A 20,819-nucleotide genomic window follows, 5' to 3' on the forward strand; every position below is an offset into this window, starting at 1 on the left:
GCTTAGTCAATTTTGCAAACCCTTGCTTACCAGTCGTCCTATAACTGCTAAACCTGTTCATTAATACAGAATCGTGAAATGCCGAGTCATGGTCAGTAGTTATATAATTTATTGGTGTTAGATGCTTTAGAACTGTGGATTAATCATCAGGGTTCCCATGCGTCCTGGAAAACGGTTGACCAATTTTCAAGTCATGGAAAATGAGAGAGAAAGTAAAATGTCCTGGAAAATCTTGTGTTGCTAGTTTGATTTGCCTGCAAAATGTAAGGTTTGTATTTCAACTCTGGCTAGGAGCAGTGGTTTCAAATGTGTTGGGTATTGTTGAGAAAGTTGGATAAGAATGAATAGGAAGCTGGAGTCAAAACAGTGAATGGGAGCCCAGCATTTTTTTACTTTGCTGGCATTGTCTCTTCACGCAGTGCTGTGTTACAATAAAATGGACCGTAACATGACATTAAACTTTTTAGCCGTAGCTCACAGTGGGTTGTGATTAGCTTTGTTAGTAAATGGAATAACGTATGGTGTGATAAACTGATTTATACCATGGCTTGGTTTAATTTCCTATTGTGACGCGTTCTTTAGAACATCAATTAACTTTTGATATTTGCACACCTATGAAGTAGTCCCGTTTTTTTGACCGCATTACACTTGCATATCAATACACCAAGTTCGTTGTGAAGTTTAAATATGGTGTTGTGACAGTACAAAGAGCAACATGTCTGAAATAGCTTTTTGTACCGTTACACTGCATTTAGGCTAAGGACCACAGTGATTTTAGAAATCTAAGGTTCAACAGAATGCTGGGATTTGTCAGTAGGCAAAATTGTAGGCTATTATTTGTGTTGAGGCTATTCAGTTATTGGTGTTCAGGCAGCAGTGGTTAAAATATAATTCATAAGAAAAGCACTTGCCAAGCATAGAATACAAAGGGCTTTCCAAAAGAAACAAAAAAACAAAATACAATGGCAATACCATAAAAAAATAACAATATTAAAACATAGCATTAAAACAAGGCAATAAATAAACCGTAAAAAGGAAAAAAGCAACAGTAAGAGGAGATGGTAGTATAAATAGTGACATTAAAACATCTAAAGGTTATGTCTGTATGCTGAAAGGTTCTGTAATGACCCATGTCCTGTAATTACAGGAGTGAGTGACAGAATGTCAGGAAGACAGTGCAAGTTCAAGAATGAGTGGAAAGAAGACCTCCAGTTCAGGGACTGGCTAGGGGAAGTATCAGGAGATGTGCATAGGGCATATTGCAAGTTTTTCAAGAAGTCTTTTGATATTGGTAATATGGGCACTCAGAGTCATGCACGAGGGCAACAGTGAGATAAGAATAACACATTTCATGAGGGTGACACCTTCAAAAGACAGGAGAGGGAAGTAGCTGTCCAACAAACCAAGAGCCACAAACAGCCACTGAACATAAGGAAAGTGGCAGTCATGGAACAGGGAAATAGCTCAGGAGCACAAGGCACCTCAGCATTTGTTTTCAAGCCAAGCCATGCTTGAAGCAGAGATTCGCTGGGTAATCAAGATGGTCACACTACTCCAGCTCCAGCTCTGATATGTCAGTCCTTGTTAGTCAGATGTTCCCAAACAGTGAGATTGCCAAACGGTTTTCATGTGGTGCAACAAAATCGGCTTACCTTGTATGTAATGGCTTGTGTCCAAATTTAAAAGAGCAGCTGATTAAAGATATAAGAAAAGCGCAGTGCTATGTAGTGTCTTTTGATGAATGCCTGAATAAAGTGACACAGAAAGAACAGATGGATGTTGTTGTGTGGTACTGGAGTGAACGTGAAGGGAAGGTAGCTGTGCATTATTTTGATTCAGAGTTTATGGGACACACTCAAGCAGAGAAGCTTTTGGAGAAAACTCTTGCAGGTCTCAATGGATGGCCCTATGGTCAAATGGAAGTTCCTGATGATATTACAAGCAGACAAGAGCCAAGTTATTGCTCAGTATAAAGCATTGTCATTGCATGTCAGTGCAAACCATAAAGCAGAGTTCCAAGATTTTGTTTACAGCTGCAGGCTTGGTGAATTTCTTGGAAGATTTTTCAGTGGCAGAGCAGAGTATGCAGCACTGTGGAACCTAATGAAATGTCTACTCAGGCTGTCTCATGGACAAGCTGCATTAGGAAGAGGGTACTCCGTCAACAAGGATATGCCCGTAGAAAATCTGAAGGAGAGGACTCTAGTAGCATTGCGCTTGGTACAGGATTCAATGGCTGGGCGTGCAATAGATGAAGCCCTGCCGAAAGACCTCATTCAACACTGCAAAGGAGCAAGGATGAGGTATGTGCACTACCTGCAGGATGAAAAGAAGAAGAAAAAAAAAACTGAGAGAAGAAAAGAGAGGACCTCGAACATGAAATTGCAAATGTCAAAGCAAAATGGCAAGAATAATTCAAAGCATTGAGAAGATGGAGAAATAGACAGACGGAATGGCAATCGGGGCAAAGAAAAAACAGGAGTTCACATTAGGCAAAATCCCAAAAGTTTTGTGGAGAAAAGGGAAGAGCTGGCAGCTCTAGCAAAAGCTCAGGAAAACCTGCAGGAGAGTGTGAAGAGACTACACTAAAGTCAAGGAGTAGCAGTTTTATTTGAATCTGACATTTGCTTTGTTTTATAATAAAATCTTTGTAGGATGAATATACACTCACCTAAAGGATTATTAGGAACACCTGTTCAATTTCTCATTAATGCAATTATCTAACCAACCAATCACATGGCAGTTGCTTCAATGCATTTAGGGGTGTGGTCCTGGTCAAGACAATCTCCTGAACTCCAAACTGAATGTCTGAATGGGAAAGAAAGGTGATTTAAGCAATTTTGAGCGTGGCATGGTTGTTGGTGCCAGACGGGCCGGTCTGAGTATTTCACAACTGCTCAGTTACTGGGATTTTCACGCACAACCATTTCTAGGGTTTACAAAGAATGGTGTGAAAAGGGAAAAACATCCAGTATGCGGCAGTCCTGTGGGCGAAAATGCCTTGTTGATGCTAGAGGTCAGAGGAGAATGGGCCGACTGATTCAAGCTGATAGAAGAGCAACTTTGACTGAAATAACCACTCGTTACAACCGATGTATGCAGCAAAGCATTTGCAACCTTGAGGCGGATGGGCTACAACAGCAGAAGACCCCTCATCTCCACTACAAATAGGAAAAAGAGGCTACAATTTGCACAAGCTCACCAAAATTGGACAGTTGAAGACTGGAAAAATGTTGCCTGGTCTGATGAGTCTCGATTTCTGTTGAGACATTCAGATAGTAGAGTCAGAATTTGGCGTAAACAGAATGAGAACATGGATCCATCATGCCTTGTTACCACTGTGCAGGCTGGTGGTGGTGGTGTAATGGTGTGGGGGATGTTTTCTTGGCACACTTTAGGCCCCTTAGTGCCAATTGGGCATCGTTTAAATGCCACGGCCTACCTGAGCATTGTTTCTGACCATGTCCATCCCTTTATGACCACCATGTACCCATCCTCTGATGGCTACTTCCAGCAGGATAATGCACCATGTCACAAAGGTCGAATCATTTCAAATTGGTTTCTTGAACATGACAATGAGTTCACTGTACTAAACTGGCCCCCACAGTCACCAGATCTCAACCCAATAGAGCATCTTTGGGATGTGGTGGAACGGGAGCTTCGTGCCCTGGATGTGCATCCCACAAATCTCCATCAACTGCAAGATGCTATCCTATCAATATGGGCCAACATTTCTAAAGAATGCTTTCAGCACCTTGTTGAATCAATGCCACGTAGAATTAAGGCAGTTCTGAAGGCGAAAGGGGGTCAAACACAGTATTAGTATGGTGTTCCTAATAATCCTTTAGGTGAGTGTACATGATACAGCAGAAATATTTTGAGTTATGTAAAAATAATGTTTGTGACCATGGACATTTTTACATTACATTATTTGTCATTTAGCAGATGCTCTTATCCAGGGTGACTTACATTTGTACCCATTTATACAGCTGGGCATTTTACTGGAGCAATCTAAGTGAAGTACCTTGCTCAAAGATACAACAGCACTGCCCCACTTGGGGCTATGCACTGATCTCCCTGATTTTTATTATTATTAATTAATTTATTTAGAGTAAGGCAGGTGGCAGATACTTTTGCTGTTTTTTTTCCCCTTAGCCTAATTTTCATTTTTTTAGTGAAAGAGACGGGGGAGAAAGTAAGAGGAAAAAAAAGGTGATAGTTACCCAAACCATAACTGTAACTTTTTTATACTAATAGTGAAGTGCTGTATATCTGCAGGTGTTTGCATTATTCTGTGCATGTAATAGATGATTTCATAGGTAAGTTATAGCCATAGCCATAAATCAGATTTCTGCAGCGCAGAACATATTAGTGTATGATGTGATCCCTGTCTGTCATACCAGCTAGATCATCACTGAAAATGTCCTGGAAAATGATCTCTAGAAAAGAGTGGGAACCCTGATAATGTCATAACTGGAGCTGTTGATTTCCCTTTCTTTCTTAATTTCCTGTAGTTAATGGAGAGTCCTCTGCTCCTGCTCCCAGCACAGAAGATGCAGCGCCCTCTGAGGGTTGCCCAGCAGAGGACTGTCAAGTTGCCGCAACTTCAAACCCTGTAATGAACACTGTCCCTGCCCCCTCACCCTCCCCTACACCAGAGTGCCCCCCCACTGTGGCTTCAAGCAGCGCTGCTGCCTCCTCCACTTCCTCAACTACCGCCACTTTGCCTGCTGGAGCTACCTCAGCCACTGAGGCCCGGGCAAATGATACCAGTGCACCAGAGGGGACAAAACCCCGGCAGCAGACGGCCAATGCTGGCACAGACCCCCTGCCATCTGGGTGAGTCGGTCTGTTTCAGGAGCCTTTATAAGGGTGTGGTCACGCTGGCAACACATGGCAGGGTCAAACTTAGCCTAGGTCATGCAGAGTGCTGGCATGGTTTCACTCTGCAGCTTCAGCACAAGCAGTTGCTTCCCAGGAACTGGAAGAAGATAATTGAATCTCATGGCTACATTTGTTTCTTTTGTATTATTAATGTATTTATTTATTAATTTATTTTCCACTCAAAGTTTAATTATACTCAAAGGTAGGGTGTGCAATCTTTTCCAGAAACATTTTTTGTTATACTGGTTGAAAGTCTCTTCACATCCTGATAGCAATCAATACTTTAAGTGGTGTAAATGTAAAAAAATATATATATATATCTTCCGTGGAAGGGACAGGACTAAAAAATGATCGACTAATCATTGCATTCGGTCCGAATGTAATGATAGGATGTCCTTCCTGTCTGTCAATCTATATTTGCATACCGCCACGCAACTTGTTCGCGCAGACAATCACACGTCATCAGCGCGGGAACCTTGACGCTGTGCAGAGTGAGCGCGAGAATGGAAGGCGAGCAGCAGCTCCTTCTGTTCCTCTTGAAGCACCAGTAACAGGAAACCAGAAAAGAAAGACCATGTTAGAAACTTGATCCAGACGTTTTTTTGTTGTATTAGAGCGCGCTAAAAGCAGAATTAACATTGGCGTTGCTTTTCCACGCTGGAGGAACAGCGGGACTCAAAGGGTCTGAAAAATGACGCTATGGTTGGCAAAAAATACGCGTTTTTTCTTTTGGACAGGTAATAACATGGTTTGATTTGTTTTTGATATATTTTGTTAATGTAATGTAGTATTTAGCTCATGTAGTGTGAATGAGACATGAGGTAATCTGAACCCATTTCGTTTGATTCCACCAACACGTCTCTCCTCCTGGCACTTAGACTCTGCTCTGTGTGTTCATGTGTGATAGAGGAGGCATGGCTTTGGAGACGCCTCTGAAGCGAGGGGGGGCTCTATGCTTTCAAAACAAGCTTGCTAACGTCTAGCCTCTCTGGATTACACACCCTAGCTTTAACTGCTGTCCTAACTCCCTGTCTCCCTGGAACAATTTTCATCATGACCATAAAACATCTACATGAACATTTCTAAACTCCTCCCACCTGGAAAAAAGCTTAAATGTCTGGGTTAGAGATGTATTCAGTCAATACTTGGTAGAACCACTTTGTCAGCAGTTACAGCTGTGAGTCTTGAGGGGTAAAGGCTGGTTTATATTCTGCGTCTGCGTCTCTGCGTACATGTGTTGGCGTCGTACGCGGACGGTCGCACAGCTGTCTGCCAACATACTTACATGTACCATTGAAGCATGGATAGGGGACAGTGTTGCATTTACCACATCACAGTCTACAGAAAACTAAACGCGTATTCTGGTCCACCTAGGATTTTATGAATGTAAATCAACACGTACTGTTAATGACATGTTACAGAAACTACACGCACACACACACATAAATTACATCCTGTATGTGCAGATCTATATTGTCTTGCTATAGTTGGTTAGAGACTTAACAGTAGAACATACATACACACATCTCTGCGTATGTGAATTTCTCCTGCATATCTGTTCTCATCTTACTAAATATTTGAATTAGATGCATATATGGCATTTCAGCTGTTAAACTCCTCAAAATTAATGAGCTATAAATACGTTCTTCTCCAACTGCCAGACCCATAGTTCATGTGATACTGAATATAATTAATATATCCGACAATATGGGCTTTGTAATCAAATTAGTAATTGTGAAAGATTTATAATCAAGTTGATTGGTGAAACAACATGCGATTTTTTTTTTACACATCATAAATTAATCATTATCATTATTGTATTAGATTTGCATCTGATATAGCGCTCGTCTGATCGGCTCATCAAGTTTCTAACTTTCCTTTGGAATTAAATCCTGATCATGTTGCAAACCCAGGATCAATGCCTTGATCAGTCACCTGTTTGATCATGGATGCTAATTGTTCATTCCGTCCACGGAAAGCAAAGTACATTTTACCTCTTGTCCAAAAATGCCAAGCACGAAATACGTGGGCATTTTGTGGTAGAAAATGTTAATTATGTTCACGACATGTGAATTATATTAATGAAATGTGCAGTTCGAGGGACAAAATACTATGTGGATGAGGAGATGCATTTTACATACTTTCGTTTGTCACCGCATCGTTTCTCTGACCTGCTGCAGTGCTTACAGCCAGACATTGTACACCGGTCGCCCCAGCACTGTGCGATTGGCAGCGGCTCTCATAATCTCCTGTTCAACCAATCAGCGCTGGCTTGACGTGCAAGACGCAGAGACGCACAGCGCGCTGTTGAGATTTTGGAGGAGTGGCGTCGGCTCCTCTGCTGGCTATGCTTACCCACAAACCCCTGCTCTGCATCGCTATGGTCAGCCTTTAGTCTCTCCCAGGTTTACACATCTGAATTGTCACCCACCCAAAAATTGTGAATATTGCACAATTGTTCAAGATCTGTCATGTAGAATGGGGATTGTTGGTGGACAGCAAAGTTCAGGTTTTGCCACAGTCTCGCTCAGATTTACAGTGCATCCGGAAAGTATTCACAGCGCTTCACTTTTTCCACATTTTGTTATGTTACAGCCTTTTTCCAAAATGGATTAAATTCATTATTTTCCTCAAAATTCTACAAACAATACCCCATAATGACAACGTGAAAGAAGTTTGTTTGAAATCTTTGCAAATTTATAAAAATTAAAAACAAAAGAAGCACATGTACATAAGTATTCACAGCCTTGGCTCAATACTTTGTTGAAGCACCGTTGGCACCAATTACAGCCTCAAGTCTGTATGAGCATGATGCTACAAGCTTGGCACACATATTTTTGTGCAGTTTCTCCCATTCTTCTTTGCAGGACCTCTCAAGCTCCATCAGGTTGGATGGGGAGCGTCAGTGCACAGCCATTTTCAGATCTCTCCAGAGATGTTCAATCGGGTTCAAGTCTGGGCTCTGGCTGGGCCACTCAAGGACATTCATAGAGTTGTCCTGTAGCCACTCCTTTGTTATCTTGGCTGTGTGCTTAGGGTCGTTGTTCTGTTGGAAGATGAACCTTCGCCCCAGTCTGAGGTCCAGAGCACTCTGGAGCAGGTTTTCATCAAGGATCTCTGTACATTGCTGCATTCATCTTTCCCTCGATCCTGACTAGTCTCCCAGTTCCTGCCGCTGAAAAACATCCCCACAGCATGATGCTGCCACCACCAGCTTCACTGTAGGGATGGTATTGGCCAGGTGATGAGCGGTGCCTGGTTTCCTCCAGACATGAGTTCAATCTTTTTTTCATCAGACCAGAGAATTTTGTTTCTCATGGTCTGAGAGTCCTTCAGGTGCCTTTTGGCAAACTCCAGGCGGTTTGTCATGTGCTTTTTATCGAGGAGTGGCTTCCGTCTGTCCACTACCATACAGGCCTGATTGGTGGAGTGCTGCAAAGATGGTTGTTCTTCTGGAAGGTTTTCCTCTCTCCACAGAGACAGGCTGGAGCTCTGTCAGAGTGACCATCGGGTTCTTGGTCACCTCCCTGACTAAGGCCCTTCTCCCCCAATCGCTCAGTTTGGCCAGGCAGCCAGCTCTAGGAAGAGTCCTGGTGGTTCCAAACTTCTTCCAGTCAACCTTCAATGCTGCATAAATTGTTCTGTACCCTTCCCCAGATCTGTGCCTCGATACAATTCCTTGGACTTCATGGCTTGGTTTGTGCTCTGATATGCACTGTTAACTGTGGGACCTTATATAGACAGGTGTGTGCCTTTCCAAATCATGTCCAATCAACTGAATTTACCACAGGTGGACTCCAATCAAGTTGTAGAAACATCTCAAGGATGATCAGTGGAAACAGGATGCACCTGAGCTCAATTTTGAGTGTCATGGCAAACAAAGGCTGTGAATACTTATGTACATGTGCTTTTTTTTGTTTTTTATTTTTAATAAATTTGCCAAGATTTCAAACAAACTTCTTTCATTTTGTCATTATGGTGTATTGTTCATAGAATTTTGAGGAAAATAATTAATTTAATCAATTTTGGAATAAGGCTGTAACATCACAAAATGTGGAAAAAGTGACGTGCTGTGAATACTTTCCGTATGCACTGTAAGTCCCAACTTTAACTGGGCCACTCTAGGACATCCTCTTACTTGTGTTTAAGCCACTCCAGTGTTGCTTTGGCTGTGTTTGGGGTCATTGTCCTGCTGAAAGGTGAATTTCCTTCCCAGTCTTCGGTCATTTGCAGACTGAAGCAGGTTTTCCTCAAGGATTTGCCTGTATTTCTCTATTAAATCTATTTTGCCCTCTAACCTTACAAGCATCCAGTTGCAAAGTGACCCATAGCATGATGCTTCCTCTGCCATGCTTCACATTAGGGATGTTGTTACCTGGGTGATTTGCTGTGTTTTGTTGTGCCAGACATAACGCTTTGCATTTAGGACAAAATTTTGCAAATTCCAAGTGGTATTTTTCAGAAATTACTTCCTTCTTGCCACTCTTCCACACAGGCCAGATCTGTGGAGTACCTGAGCTATTTACACATGGACAGTTTCTCCCATCTCAGACATGGAACACTGTTATAATTTGATACAATTTAGCTTTCTTAAATGATGGAAATCCTAACATAATTCTAAAAAATAATTTGTCTTTGTTGGTGCTGACAGTGATGTAACTGGTGTCTTTGTTTTTTTAAAGATGGGAACAGAGAAAAGACTTGCATGGAAGGACCTACTATGTTGATCACAACACAAGAACCACAACGTGGGAGAGACCACAGCCTTTACCCCCTGGGTGAGTCGGCACTCCAGTCAGCAGTGGAAATGTACACTTCTGTTTCTTCATCTTAGTTTGTCTTCACTTCAGTATCAAATACTGAGCAACATTAGAAATAAGAAGATTGTTTGTCAACATGTAAACTTTTTGTAGAGTACATATTAAGAGAAAAAAAATTATAGATTTTTTTTGGAGGATGAAAAAGCAATATATGTTCATGTATAAGTGTGTGCATTTAATCATATTGAATAGGTGGGTGAATAAATGTAATGGGTATATAACACTTTCTTCCCACCCCCTGGAATAAACATATTTTAAATGAAATACTAATTTGCAGTTTGCTTGAACACTCTCTTTTTTAGAGTTTTTAAATGAAGCAGTCATCCCCAGATTTCCCTTAACTCTAGAGGAAAGTAGTACATTTAACAAATCACGTTGCACAGAATACATTTAAGACAATTATTTTGTTTGATCAGTCACAACCAGATGGTATTAAGCTTCAGGCAGTAACTTTTTAAGTTTTTTATGATTCAAGTTGATATTACATTTCAATACTATAAGTATAGTTAAAAATCTGAAGTTGCCCATGTATTTAATGTAATTATTCAGCTGGGAGAGACGAGTGGATGACCGTGGCAGGATCTACTATGTAGACCACAACACCAGAACCACCACTTGGCAACGTCCTACAATGGAGTCGGTCAGAAACTTCGAGCAGTGGCAGTCGCAACGTAGTCGGCTACAAGGAGCTATGCACCAGTTTAACCAGCGATACCTCTATTCGGTAATTCACTTAATCAAAAAGTTAGTCAAATAGAACTGTATTATTTTGTGTTGTGTTAAATGTTGGGAAGGAGAAGGGAATATTAAATGATTAAGAAAACTGGATACTTATGCTATGAAGGCATAATTCAAATATTTAATGAACATTGTTGTATAGAGACATATTTAGTCTGATTAGGATGTATGGTTAGATTATTGAAATGCCTTGCTACCTGGTCTTCCTAACTCTGCCTTCTTAAACTGCCTGCCTTGCCTGGACAGAGAAAGTTGCCTCTTTGAATCCCTTGTTTGCAATTTATCATTCCTCGTGTATCCCCACATCTACTACCGATTACAATTAGAAATGGTTTTAAAATCTCACTGAATACTTATAAATAAGATTGATATGGTTTTATAAAATGTATGATCTTGGCACTGTATTTATTTAGTCAAAAGTGTTGACATCCAGTGGATTGAACTGCTGTGTACATTCTGGACATACAGTGAGGGAAAAAAGTATTTGATCCACTGCTGATTTTGTACGTTTGCCCACTGACAAAGAAATGATCATTCTATAATTTTAATGGTAGGTGTATTTTAACAGTGAGAGACAGAATAACAACAAAAAAATCCAGAAAAACGCATTTCAAAAAAGTTGATTTGCATGTTAATGAGGGAAATAAGTATTTGATCCCCTATCAATCAGCAAGATTTCTGGCTCCCAGGTGTCTTTTCTACAGGTAACGAGCTGAGATTAGGGGCACTCTCTTAAAGGGAGTGCTCCTAATCTCAGCTCGTTACCTGTATAAAAGACACCTGTCCACAGAAGCAATCAATCAATCAGATTCCAAACTCTCCACCATGGCCAAGACCAAAGAGCTGTCCAAGGATGTCAGGGACAAGATTGTAGACCTACACGAGGCTGGAATGGGCTACAAGACCATCACCAAGCTGCTTGGTGATGCAGTTGGTGCGATTATTCGCAAATGGAAGAAACACAAAATAACTGTCAGTCTCCCTCGGTCTGGGGCTCCATGCAAGATCTCACCTCGTGGAGTTTCAATGATCATGAGAACGGTGAGGAATCAGCCCAGAACTACACGGGAGGATCTTGTTAATGATCTCAAGGCAGCTGGGACCATAGTCACCAAGAAAACAATTGGTAACACACTACGTCGTGAAGGACTGAAATCCTGCAGCGTCCGCAAGGTCCCCCTGCTCAAGAAAGCACATGTACAGGACCGTCTGAAGTTTGCCAATGAACATCTGAATGATTCAGAGGAGAACTGGGTGAAAGTGTTGTGGTCAGATGAGACCAAAATCAGGCTCTTTGGCATCAACTCAACTTGTCCTGTTTGGAGGAGGAGGAATGACCCCAAGAACACCATCCCCACCGTCAAACATGGAGGTGGAAACATTATGCTTTGTGGGTGTTTTTGTGCTAAGGGGACAGGACAACTGCACCGCATCAAAGGGACGATTGACGGGGCCATGTACCATCAAATCTTGGGTGAGAACCTCCTTCCCTCAGCCAGGGCATTGAAAATGGGTCGTGGATGGGTATTCCAGCATGACAATGACCCAAAACACACAGCCAAGGCAACAAAGGAGTGGCTCAAGAGGAAGCACATTAAGGTCCTGGAGTGGCCTAGCCAGTCTCCAGACCTTAATCCCATAGAAAATCTGTGGAGGGAGCTGAAGGTTCGAGTTGCCAAACGTCAGCCTCGAAACCTTAATGACTTGGAGAGGATCTGCAAAGAGGAGTCGGACAAAATCCCTCCTGAGATGTGTGCAAACCTGGTGGCCAACTACAAGAAACATCTGACCTCTGTGATTGCCAACAAGGGTTTTGCCACCAAGTACTAAGTCGAAGGGGTCAAATACTTATTTCCCTCATTAACATGCAAATCAATGTATAACTTTTTTGAAATGCGTTTTTCTGGATTTTGTTGTTGTTATTCTGTCTCTCACTGTTAAAATACACCTACCATTAAAATTATAGACTGATAATTTCTTTGTCAGTGGGCAAACGTACAAAATCAGCAGGGGATCAGATACTTTTTTCCCTCACTGTAGGATAGCGGAGAGGTTCAAGTTGTTATGGAGTTATTTGTCCCACAAGATAAGATATAGGTATATTATTTTTTGTATTTGTGTTTTGATCTAAACAGGCCTCAATGATGTCAGCAGAAAATGATCCTTTGGGTCCTTTGCCTCCAGGGTGGGGTATGTATTGTATGTTTGTCTGTCCCTGTTCATAGAACTTGGGGTGCAATTGTTGTGGAGAAACTGGCTGTTTTAGTTGCTGTTTTCCATATGTAATGTTTTCAGTTTAAATTAGTCAATTTGAAAGTACTAATAGCTTTGTTCACAGGTCTTAACTTGCACAATTTGGTGTTACTTCATGCAAAGTTGAAGTTTTTGATTGGTACTGATCTGAAGAACCATCCTACCTACGCAACAATAAAGAAAAGGAGACTTAACCAGTTTTGCCTTTTTTTTTTTTCATGGCACCAAAAGTGATTACGTGCAACTTCTAATGAGCATCCTTTCCTGCTGGGACACTTTCTGTAATACAAAACCTGTTGTCTAAAAGGAACCCTGCCTCTATGATTATTAAAGGTTTAAATTTTAGGCTCACACAGTTATTAAGCCCAGACAGCTGTTTGTCTGTTTGCCTTACCCCAGCACAATCCCCTGTTGAGCAGATCTGTTAAGGTCAGTCAGTGTAGAAAAAAAAAAAAAAAATCTGTTTCATTGTTCCTCAAAGAAGCCCTTTGCAGTTTGAATTGAAGGGAATGGAAGCCATATTTAGAATATAATAGTATTAGTAGTAGTAATCAACGAGGATCATTTGAAAGGAGTAATATGATTAAATATTTCTGGTGCATTGCTTTTTACTTTTTTTAAGAAGGTAGTTGCAGTCAGATTTCAATTGGGGACACATACAGGAGGACACAGATTGGACCAGGGAAAGGAAATAAAATTATAACTCAGTTTATGCTTCCCTTACTCCTAAAACCAAGGTTGTCTCACAGCTGTATGGCTCACATCTTATTCAGCAGGTCAGCAGAACATGCATAATACCCCACATGACATGTACTGTAAAATGTCTCCTTTCTTTCTCCCCCAGAGCGGCGTGTAGACTCCAATGACCGGGTGTACTTCGTGAATCACAATACGAAAACCACACAGTGGGAGGACCCTCGCACACAAGGGTGGGTATCTGACCACAATGACAATTTCGTTTTTGGTATATTTTTTTAGCAAAAATGCAAGGTCTTTCTTTTGTCATGGGATGGTTTCCTCAAAATGTGACACTAATACAGCTGTTCTTAATTTTAAGCTGTCCATCTTGCTTTGAATAGGGACTCAGTGCCACTGGGTTACACAGCTAAATTTGTCTTCAAGCTTTGTTTGTTATTATTATTTTTATTGATTTATTTGCTTCTTAATGCCTCATGTTACAAATGTTAAGCTATGCCATACTAAAAATATAAAATCAATTTCAGCTTTCATTTATTTGTACTCCTCTTTAGAGATACAGGCTAATCTCTAGATTTTTCAGACTTTCCCCTTATATGATTTAAGACAAATTCTATCCTGGTAACAGAGTAACTCAAACAACATAAAAGCATTGGTGCTACACTAATCTACGCTCCATGGAATCAGAATTGTCTAAATCAGAGAGGACGTTTGTGAGTATGTCAGAGAAGAGAAGGTCCGGTCCTTGCAGCTGAAATGTCAAATCTCGTCCAAATGAAAATCACTCCTGCTGACCTTTTGAGGGTTTTGACTAAAGTTCTGTCAGAAATTGGAGAAATTAAGTGAAGTCGCAAGTTTTATCATCATCATCATTATTATTATTATTAATTTCATTATCATGTACCTCTAGTTGTGTCCCAGAATGCCTTGCGGGCCATAAAAATGTTGCAGAAAGGTGTGATGCAACGCAGGATAACCGATTGACCATTCCCACAGATTGCAGAATGAAGACCCTCTTCCTGAAGGCTGGGAGATCAGATACACGCGTGAGGGGGTGCGGTATTTTGTGGATCACAACACCAGGACCACCACCTTCAGTGACCCACGCACTGGAAAGTCATCAGTGTAAGTGTGCATCGACAGCAGCTCCTGGGGACCATGGGAACCTTAGGAGTTTTTCTGACCACAGGGACTGCACAAAGTCATTTTTTCAAACTAAGGCCACAACCTGCTTGATTAGGTAGATAGAAGTGACACTGTGCTTCACTTTTGAAGAGACAATGTAAAAGATTCCTATTAGGAAACAACTTGTCATTCTTTCTTACTCTATATTACAGTTCCAAGTAGATACTGCACATTTTTCTAGGTTAACTGTAACATTGTCATGCTTCCAGTTGCTTTCAACTTCCAAGTAAAGATGTATGCTGTTAAAAAGAATTTGCACTTTTTTTTATTTTTTTTAAATAGATTTACTGAAAAGTGTTATATTCTGACTTTCCTTTTCATCTAGCTTTACACTTACTTTATCTCTTTCTTGATTTCAGCACCAAAGGCCCACAGATTGCATATGAGCGCAGCTTTAGGTGGAAACTGGCTCATTTCCGCTATCTGTGCCAGGTAATGTTTACATGATTTTAAAGTGCAATTTAAATCACTTGGCTTTTGCTTGCACACTTCCTGCCATTTGTTAAATGCCTGTTTTTTATTTTCATTACAGTCTAATGCACTACCCAGCCACGTGAAGATCACCGTGTCACGACAGACATTGTTTGAAGACTCTTTCCAGCAAGTAAGCTTTGTCTGCTTTCTATTTTATATTCAGCTCTTTATGCCTTTTCTGATCTTTGCCCTTCACTGATTTCTTTGTTTTCCTACGTGATTAGGTCAGTTCAGTTTGTTCCCCTGATTGGGAATTTTGCTGATTTATCCCCCCCCTTTCTTCTTTTTAGATTATGGCTCTGAAACCTTATGACCTGAGGAGGAGGTTGTATGTTATTTTCAGAGGAGAGGAGGGGTTGGATTATGGAGGACTGGCAAGGTGAGCAGTTACCAGACGTATTTTAAGCCTCATCATCTTAAACCAACCACAGACTGTTTAATCTTACAAGAGATGTCCACAAAAACTAGAACGACTCCTTCTAACATCCGTTGTTTGGATTGATTCCTTAATCCACACTGTGACATATTTGTACCTTTTTCGTGTTTTAACCAAAGTAATTTCCTTCTCCTTCTCCTCATTGAATACTCTTCCTAATGCCTTTTCTCTCCTCAGAGAATGGTTCTTCCTTCTTTCCCACGAGGTGTTGAATCCCATGTACTGCCTCTTTGAGTACGCAGGCAAGAGCAACTATTGTCTCCAGATCAACCCTGCGTCCACCATCAACCCCGACCACCTCTCCTACTTCTGCTTCATTGGACGTTTTATTGCCATGGCAAGTGTGCTTCTCTGCCTTTCGTTCTCGATACTGATGCTTGTGTGTTTCACCACCGTAATCACTGCTGCCAACTATTATGCTTAATATTGCCATTTTTGTCTTTCTACTACCTAGTATTATTAACTTTAATTATACAATACCGTTCAAAAGTTTGGGGTCACTTGTTTTCCATGCAAACATACATGAAATGAGTTTGAATAGGAAATATAGCAAAATGAATTGGAAGTATGGTCATTGATGAGGTTAGACATAATGATATTTAATTGAAATAATAATTGTGTCCTTCAAACTTTGCTTTCGTCAAAGAATCCTCCATTTGCAGCAATTACAGCCTTGCTCACCTTTGGCATTCTAGCTGTCAATTTGTTGAGGTAATCTGAAGAGATTTCACCCCATGCTTCCTGAAGCACCTCCCACAAGTTGGATTGGCTTGATGGGCACCTCTTACATACCATACGGTCAAGCTGCTTCCACAACAGCTCAATAGAGTTGAGATCCGGTGACTGTGCTGACCGCTCTAATATAGACAGAATACCAGCTGACTGCTTCTTCCCTAAAATGCTCTTGCGTAGTTTGGAGCTGTGCTTCGGGTCATTGTCCTGTTGTAGGAGGAAATTGGCTCCAATCAAGCACCGTCCACAGGGTATGGCATTGTGTTTCAAAATGGAGTGATAGCCTTCCTTTAAGATACCTTTTACCCCAAATCTCCCACTTTACCACCACCAAAACACCCCCAGACCATCATATTGCCTCCACCATGCTTGACAGATGGCATCAAGCTCTCCTCCAGCATCTTTTTATTTGGTCTGCGTCTCACGAATGTTCTCTGTGATCTGAACACCTCAAACTTAGATTTGTCTGTCCATAACACTTTTCCAATCTTCCTCTGTCCAGTGTCTGTGTTCTTTTGCCCATCTTAATCTGTTCTTTTTATTGGCCAGTCTGAGATACGTCTTTTTCTTTGCAACTCTGCCTAGAAGGCCAGCATCCCAGAGTCGCCTCTTCACTGTTGACGTTGAGTCTGGTGTTTTGCGGGTACTATTTAATTAAGCTGCCAGTTGAGGACCTGTGAGGCGTCTGTTTCTCAGACTAGACACTCTGATGTATTTGTCCTCTTGCCTTGTGCACCGGGGCCTCCCACTCCTCTTTCTATTCTGGTTAGAGCCAGTCTGCGCTGTTCTGTGAAGGGAGTAGTACACAGCGTTGTACGAGATCTTCAGTTTCTTGGCAATTTCGCACATGGAATAGCCTTCATTTTTCAGAACAAGAATAGACTGACGAGTTTCAGAAGAAGTTCTTTGTTTCTGGCCATTTTGAGCCTGTAATCGAACCCACAATTGCTGATGCTCCAGATACTCAACTAGTCTAAAGAAGGCCAGTTTTATTGCTGCTTTAATCAGCACAACAGTTTTCAGCTGTGCTAACATAATTGCAAAAGGGTTTTCTAATGATCAATTAGCCTTTTAAAATGATAAACTTGGATTAGCAAAGACAATGTGCCATTGGAACACAGGACTGATAGTTGCTGATAATGGGCCTCTGTACGCCTATGTAGATATTCCATTACAAGTCAGCCGTTTCCACCTACAATAGTCATTTACAACATTAACAATATCTACACTGTATTTCTGATCAATTTGATGTTATTTTAATGGACAAAAAATTGCTTTTCTTTCAAAAACAATGACATTTCTAAGTGACCCCAAACTTTTTAACAGTAATGTATATTTGAATTAATCGAAAGTGTAAGATAGTCAGCAGGTTTAAATAACCACTTATGTGAATGTCTTTAAATTTAAAAGTACAGGGTTTTGTATGGTAATTTCTGATCAGATGGAAAAAATTATGTATTGTATCATTTATGTACATCTATATTTATATTGAGTTTGGGTGTTTTTTGGTTGGGTGCTTATATCTAAGCAGCCTGAGAATGGGGAGTTTTGTTTTACATTTTTTTCAACACATGAAATCGATTTTTGTCCTTTTTATGGAAATGCTTTCTCTGAAATATTTTGTATATTTTATATTTCCACACCCTAAAGCAGGGCTCTTCAACCTCAGTTACAATGCTTTTGTTGTGTTGTATGATTTTGTTGCTTTAAGTTTTGAAATGTTTCTGAACTTATTTCTAAGGGTTGAATTTATAACAATATTTTATCCTCAATAATTTTTTCTTTCTTTCAAACAGGCACTTTTTCATGGCAAATTCATAGACACAGGGTTCTCTCTGCCTTTCTATAAGCGCATGTTGAACAAGAAGCTCACAATCAAAGACCTGGAATCCATTGACCCAGAGTTTTACAACTCCCTTATCTGGATAAGGTATTTGCTTTCAGTAACCCGCTCAAAAGGAAATTAAGCATTTTAAATGTTTATATTGACTATAATAATCCATAAATGCACAATATTTTAAATCTTACATATATTGTAAGAGATAACAATAGTGACTTACATTTCCACAAACAATTTAATATATAATGTATACATATATATTATACTTTTATATTAAAAGAATGTAAACTGAATGAAACGAGAAAAAACATTGGTGTACATGTTATCATTTGCCCTGTTAACTGTAAATTCTGACTCTTAAGGGATAACAACATCGAGGAGTGTGGTTTGGAAATGTACTTTTCAGTGGACATGGAAATTCTGGGAAAAGTTACCTCACATGACCTGAAGCCAGGCGGCACAAATCTGCTCGTGACGGAGGAAAACAAGGAAGAATACATTGGGTAATTTGCATTTATTGAACTTACTTGCATAGAGTCTGGGTGTGTGCAGCATGGGTTCAGATCACATGGCACAGACATTCATAGTAGATTAGATGATTTTTCTTATCTTTGGGTTTTCATTGGTTATCTGATGACTTGTGTTAGGAGAACAATTGTGTGTACCGTATGTCATTGTTTTTTTCGTAACAAAGAAGTGTGAAATCTGTGCAGTTGACAATGTAGAGAAAATCCCCTAATTAAAAAAGATGCGTTTGTGTTGTGGTGTAGGCTGATGGCAGAGTGGCGGTTTTCCCGGGGAGTGGAAGAACAAACCAAAGCGTTTCTGGATGGCTTTAATGAAGTGGTGCCCCTGCAGTGGCTGCAGTACTTTGACGAAAAGGAGCTGGAGGTGAGAGGAGCACAGAGTGAACATTTGAACCAGACATTCCCCCCCTTACGAGCATGAATCCTTCCTACTGGGGAAAACCAGCTGCTCGTCTTGCAGTATATTATACCATTTGCATTCTCCATGATGCATATTGTCTTAAAAATGAATTCACGTTGGCGTACCTTCCTAGAACATATAATGAATCCTTAAGGTTTTTAACGGACGAGGAATTAGATTCAAAGAACAATTGCACTATTACTTATGTGATGCAACCACTTTTTAAATAGTCACCCCCCGAAGTTATATCATAATTGGTTCAGACTGGCAACGTAAGTGTTGTAACCACTTTTTAAATAATGCGCAATATCTCTGCACTTTTGACCATAGTTAACACCCTAAGTGTTTTTTCTTCCTTACTTTTTTATTTACATGCAATTACGATGTTATTAAACTTCCAGTTTAATCAAAGCTTGTCCTCCCCTTGACTTTTTCTCTGTTGATTATTTCACAAACAAGAGAAAACCACTAGTCTGAAAATAAACAAGAAATGAAGGGCATCTCAAAGCCTGATGACCGAAACGTTGGAGTTGTGTATGAGTGTCCTATGTTAGGTTGATTAGGTTGACTGAACGGTGCTTGTGTTGGCAGGTGATGCTGTGTGGCATGCAGGAAGTGGACTTGCAGGACTGGCAGAGAAACACTGTGTATCGGCACTACACCAGAAACAGCAAACAGATCATTTGGTTCTGGCAGGTAAGAATCCCCGTAGCCCTATTGAATCATTGGGAAAGAAAATCCAGTTTGCAATCAAGTTTATGGACAGTAACATTGATAGATCTTACACGGGTAAATTACCAATCTTCATCCCAGTATGATGTATACCAATAACTGTGTACCTGTCTTCTGTGGGAGAAGTGTTCTTGACTGCTACCTTGCTTAAATGAATGTCTATACATCAAAGTCCCAAGATGGCCGCAGTTGTTGTTTTCAAAACACAAAGCATTAGTTCTGCTTTGACTGTGCTAAGACATACAACGCATAAAAACTCACTAGTACATCTGTGTCTTGGCCCAGTGTCATACATTTTCCTTTTGTATTGATTTATTTATCTTATTCTTGTCTTATCTCCTTGTTAGTGTGTCTTTGTCTGTATCATTATATTAGTTCTCCTTTATGAATCCCTCCAAACGCTTCCCTTATTGTTAGTAAAATGTGAACTAGACTTGACTGAGACTGTGACTAAGATGAAGCAAATGCAGTGTAAATTATCACTATTGTTGTACTTTGTCTCCCCCTGTAGTTTGTGAAAGAGGTGGACAATGAGGTACGGCTCAGACTGATGCAGTTTGTCACTGGAACCTGCAGGCTGCCTCTCGGGGGCTTTGCTGAGCTCATGGGTATGTTTGTCATTGACAGTATTTAACTTACAAAGCCTCTCTTCCTTCAGTAACAAAATCCTACTTGAGTGGATAATATAACTTCATAAATATTAATAATGAGATATCTTTGCATAAAAGACACATTGTTAAAGCATTTCAATTTAGGCGAATATGTATTCTCAGTAATATAATTTTTCCTCTATAGGGAGCAATGGTCCTCAGAAATTCTGCATTGAGAAGGTTGGAAAAGACACATGGCTTCCCAGGAGTCATACGTGGTGAGCATCTAAATTACTTTGATCAGTGTGGATGAAGACCTATACATAAGAACATAAGAAAGTTTACAAATGAGAGGAGGCCATTCGACCCATCATGCTCGTTTGGTGTCCATTAATATCTGAGTGATCCAAGGATCCTATCCAGTCTGACTTTGTGTTCCCAAATTTTCAGCTTGTACCACTTTGCTGGGAAGTTTGTTCCAGATTGTGACAACTCTCTGTGTAAAGAAGTGT

General features: G+C 40.4%; 1 protein-coding gene across 2 annotated transcripts in view; it reads left to right on the top strand.

The window, feature by feature from the left end:
- Positions 1-20,819, top strand: part of wwp1 (WW domain containing E3 ubiquitin protein ligase 1) — a 52,271-nt gene that overhangs the window by 26,315 nt on the left and 5,137 nt on the right. For both annotated transcript variants that reach the window (XM_066723306.1, XM_066723307.1), the window contains exons 9-24: positions 4,515-4,839; positions 9,567-9,662; positions 10,254-10,428; positions 12,578-12,632; positions 13,540-13,624; positions 14,388-14,516; positions 14,936-15,008; positions 15,109-15,180; positions 15,341-15,429; positions 15,664-15,823; positions 18,015-18,148; positions 18,421-18,561; positions 18,829-18,949; positions 19,577-19,681; positions 20,229-20,325; positions 20,513-20,585. In XM_066723306.1, the coding sequence (XP_066579403.1) occupies positions 4,515-4,839; positions 9,567-9,662; positions 10,254-10,428; positions 12,578-12,632; positions 13,540-13,624; positions 14,388-14,516; positions 14,936-15,008; positions 15,109-15,180; positions 15,341-15,429; positions 15,664-15,823; positions 18,015-18,148; positions 18,421-18,561; positions 18,829-18,949; positions 19,577-19,681; positions 20,229-20,325; positions 20,513-20,585 (1,930 nt within the window). The remainder of the gene's footprint in view (positions 1-4,514; positions 4,840-9,566; positions 9,663-10,253; positions 10,429-12,577; positions 12,633-13,539; positions 13,625-14,387; positions 14,517-14,935; positions 15,009-15,108; positions 15,181-15,340; positions 15,430-15,663; positions 15,824-18,014; positions 18,149-18,420; positions 18,562-18,828; positions 18,950-19,576; positions 19,682-20,228; positions 20,326-20,512; positions 20,586-20,819) is intronic.

This window comes from Amia ocellicauda, chromosome 2, assembly GCF_036373705.1.
Source record: "Amia ocellicauda isolate fAmiCal2 chromosome 2, fAmiCal2.hap1, whole genome shotgun sequence".
Classification (NCBI taxonomy): domain Eukaryota; kingdom Metazoa; phylum Chordata; class Actinopteri; order Amiiformes; family Amiidae; genus Amia; species Amia ocellicauda.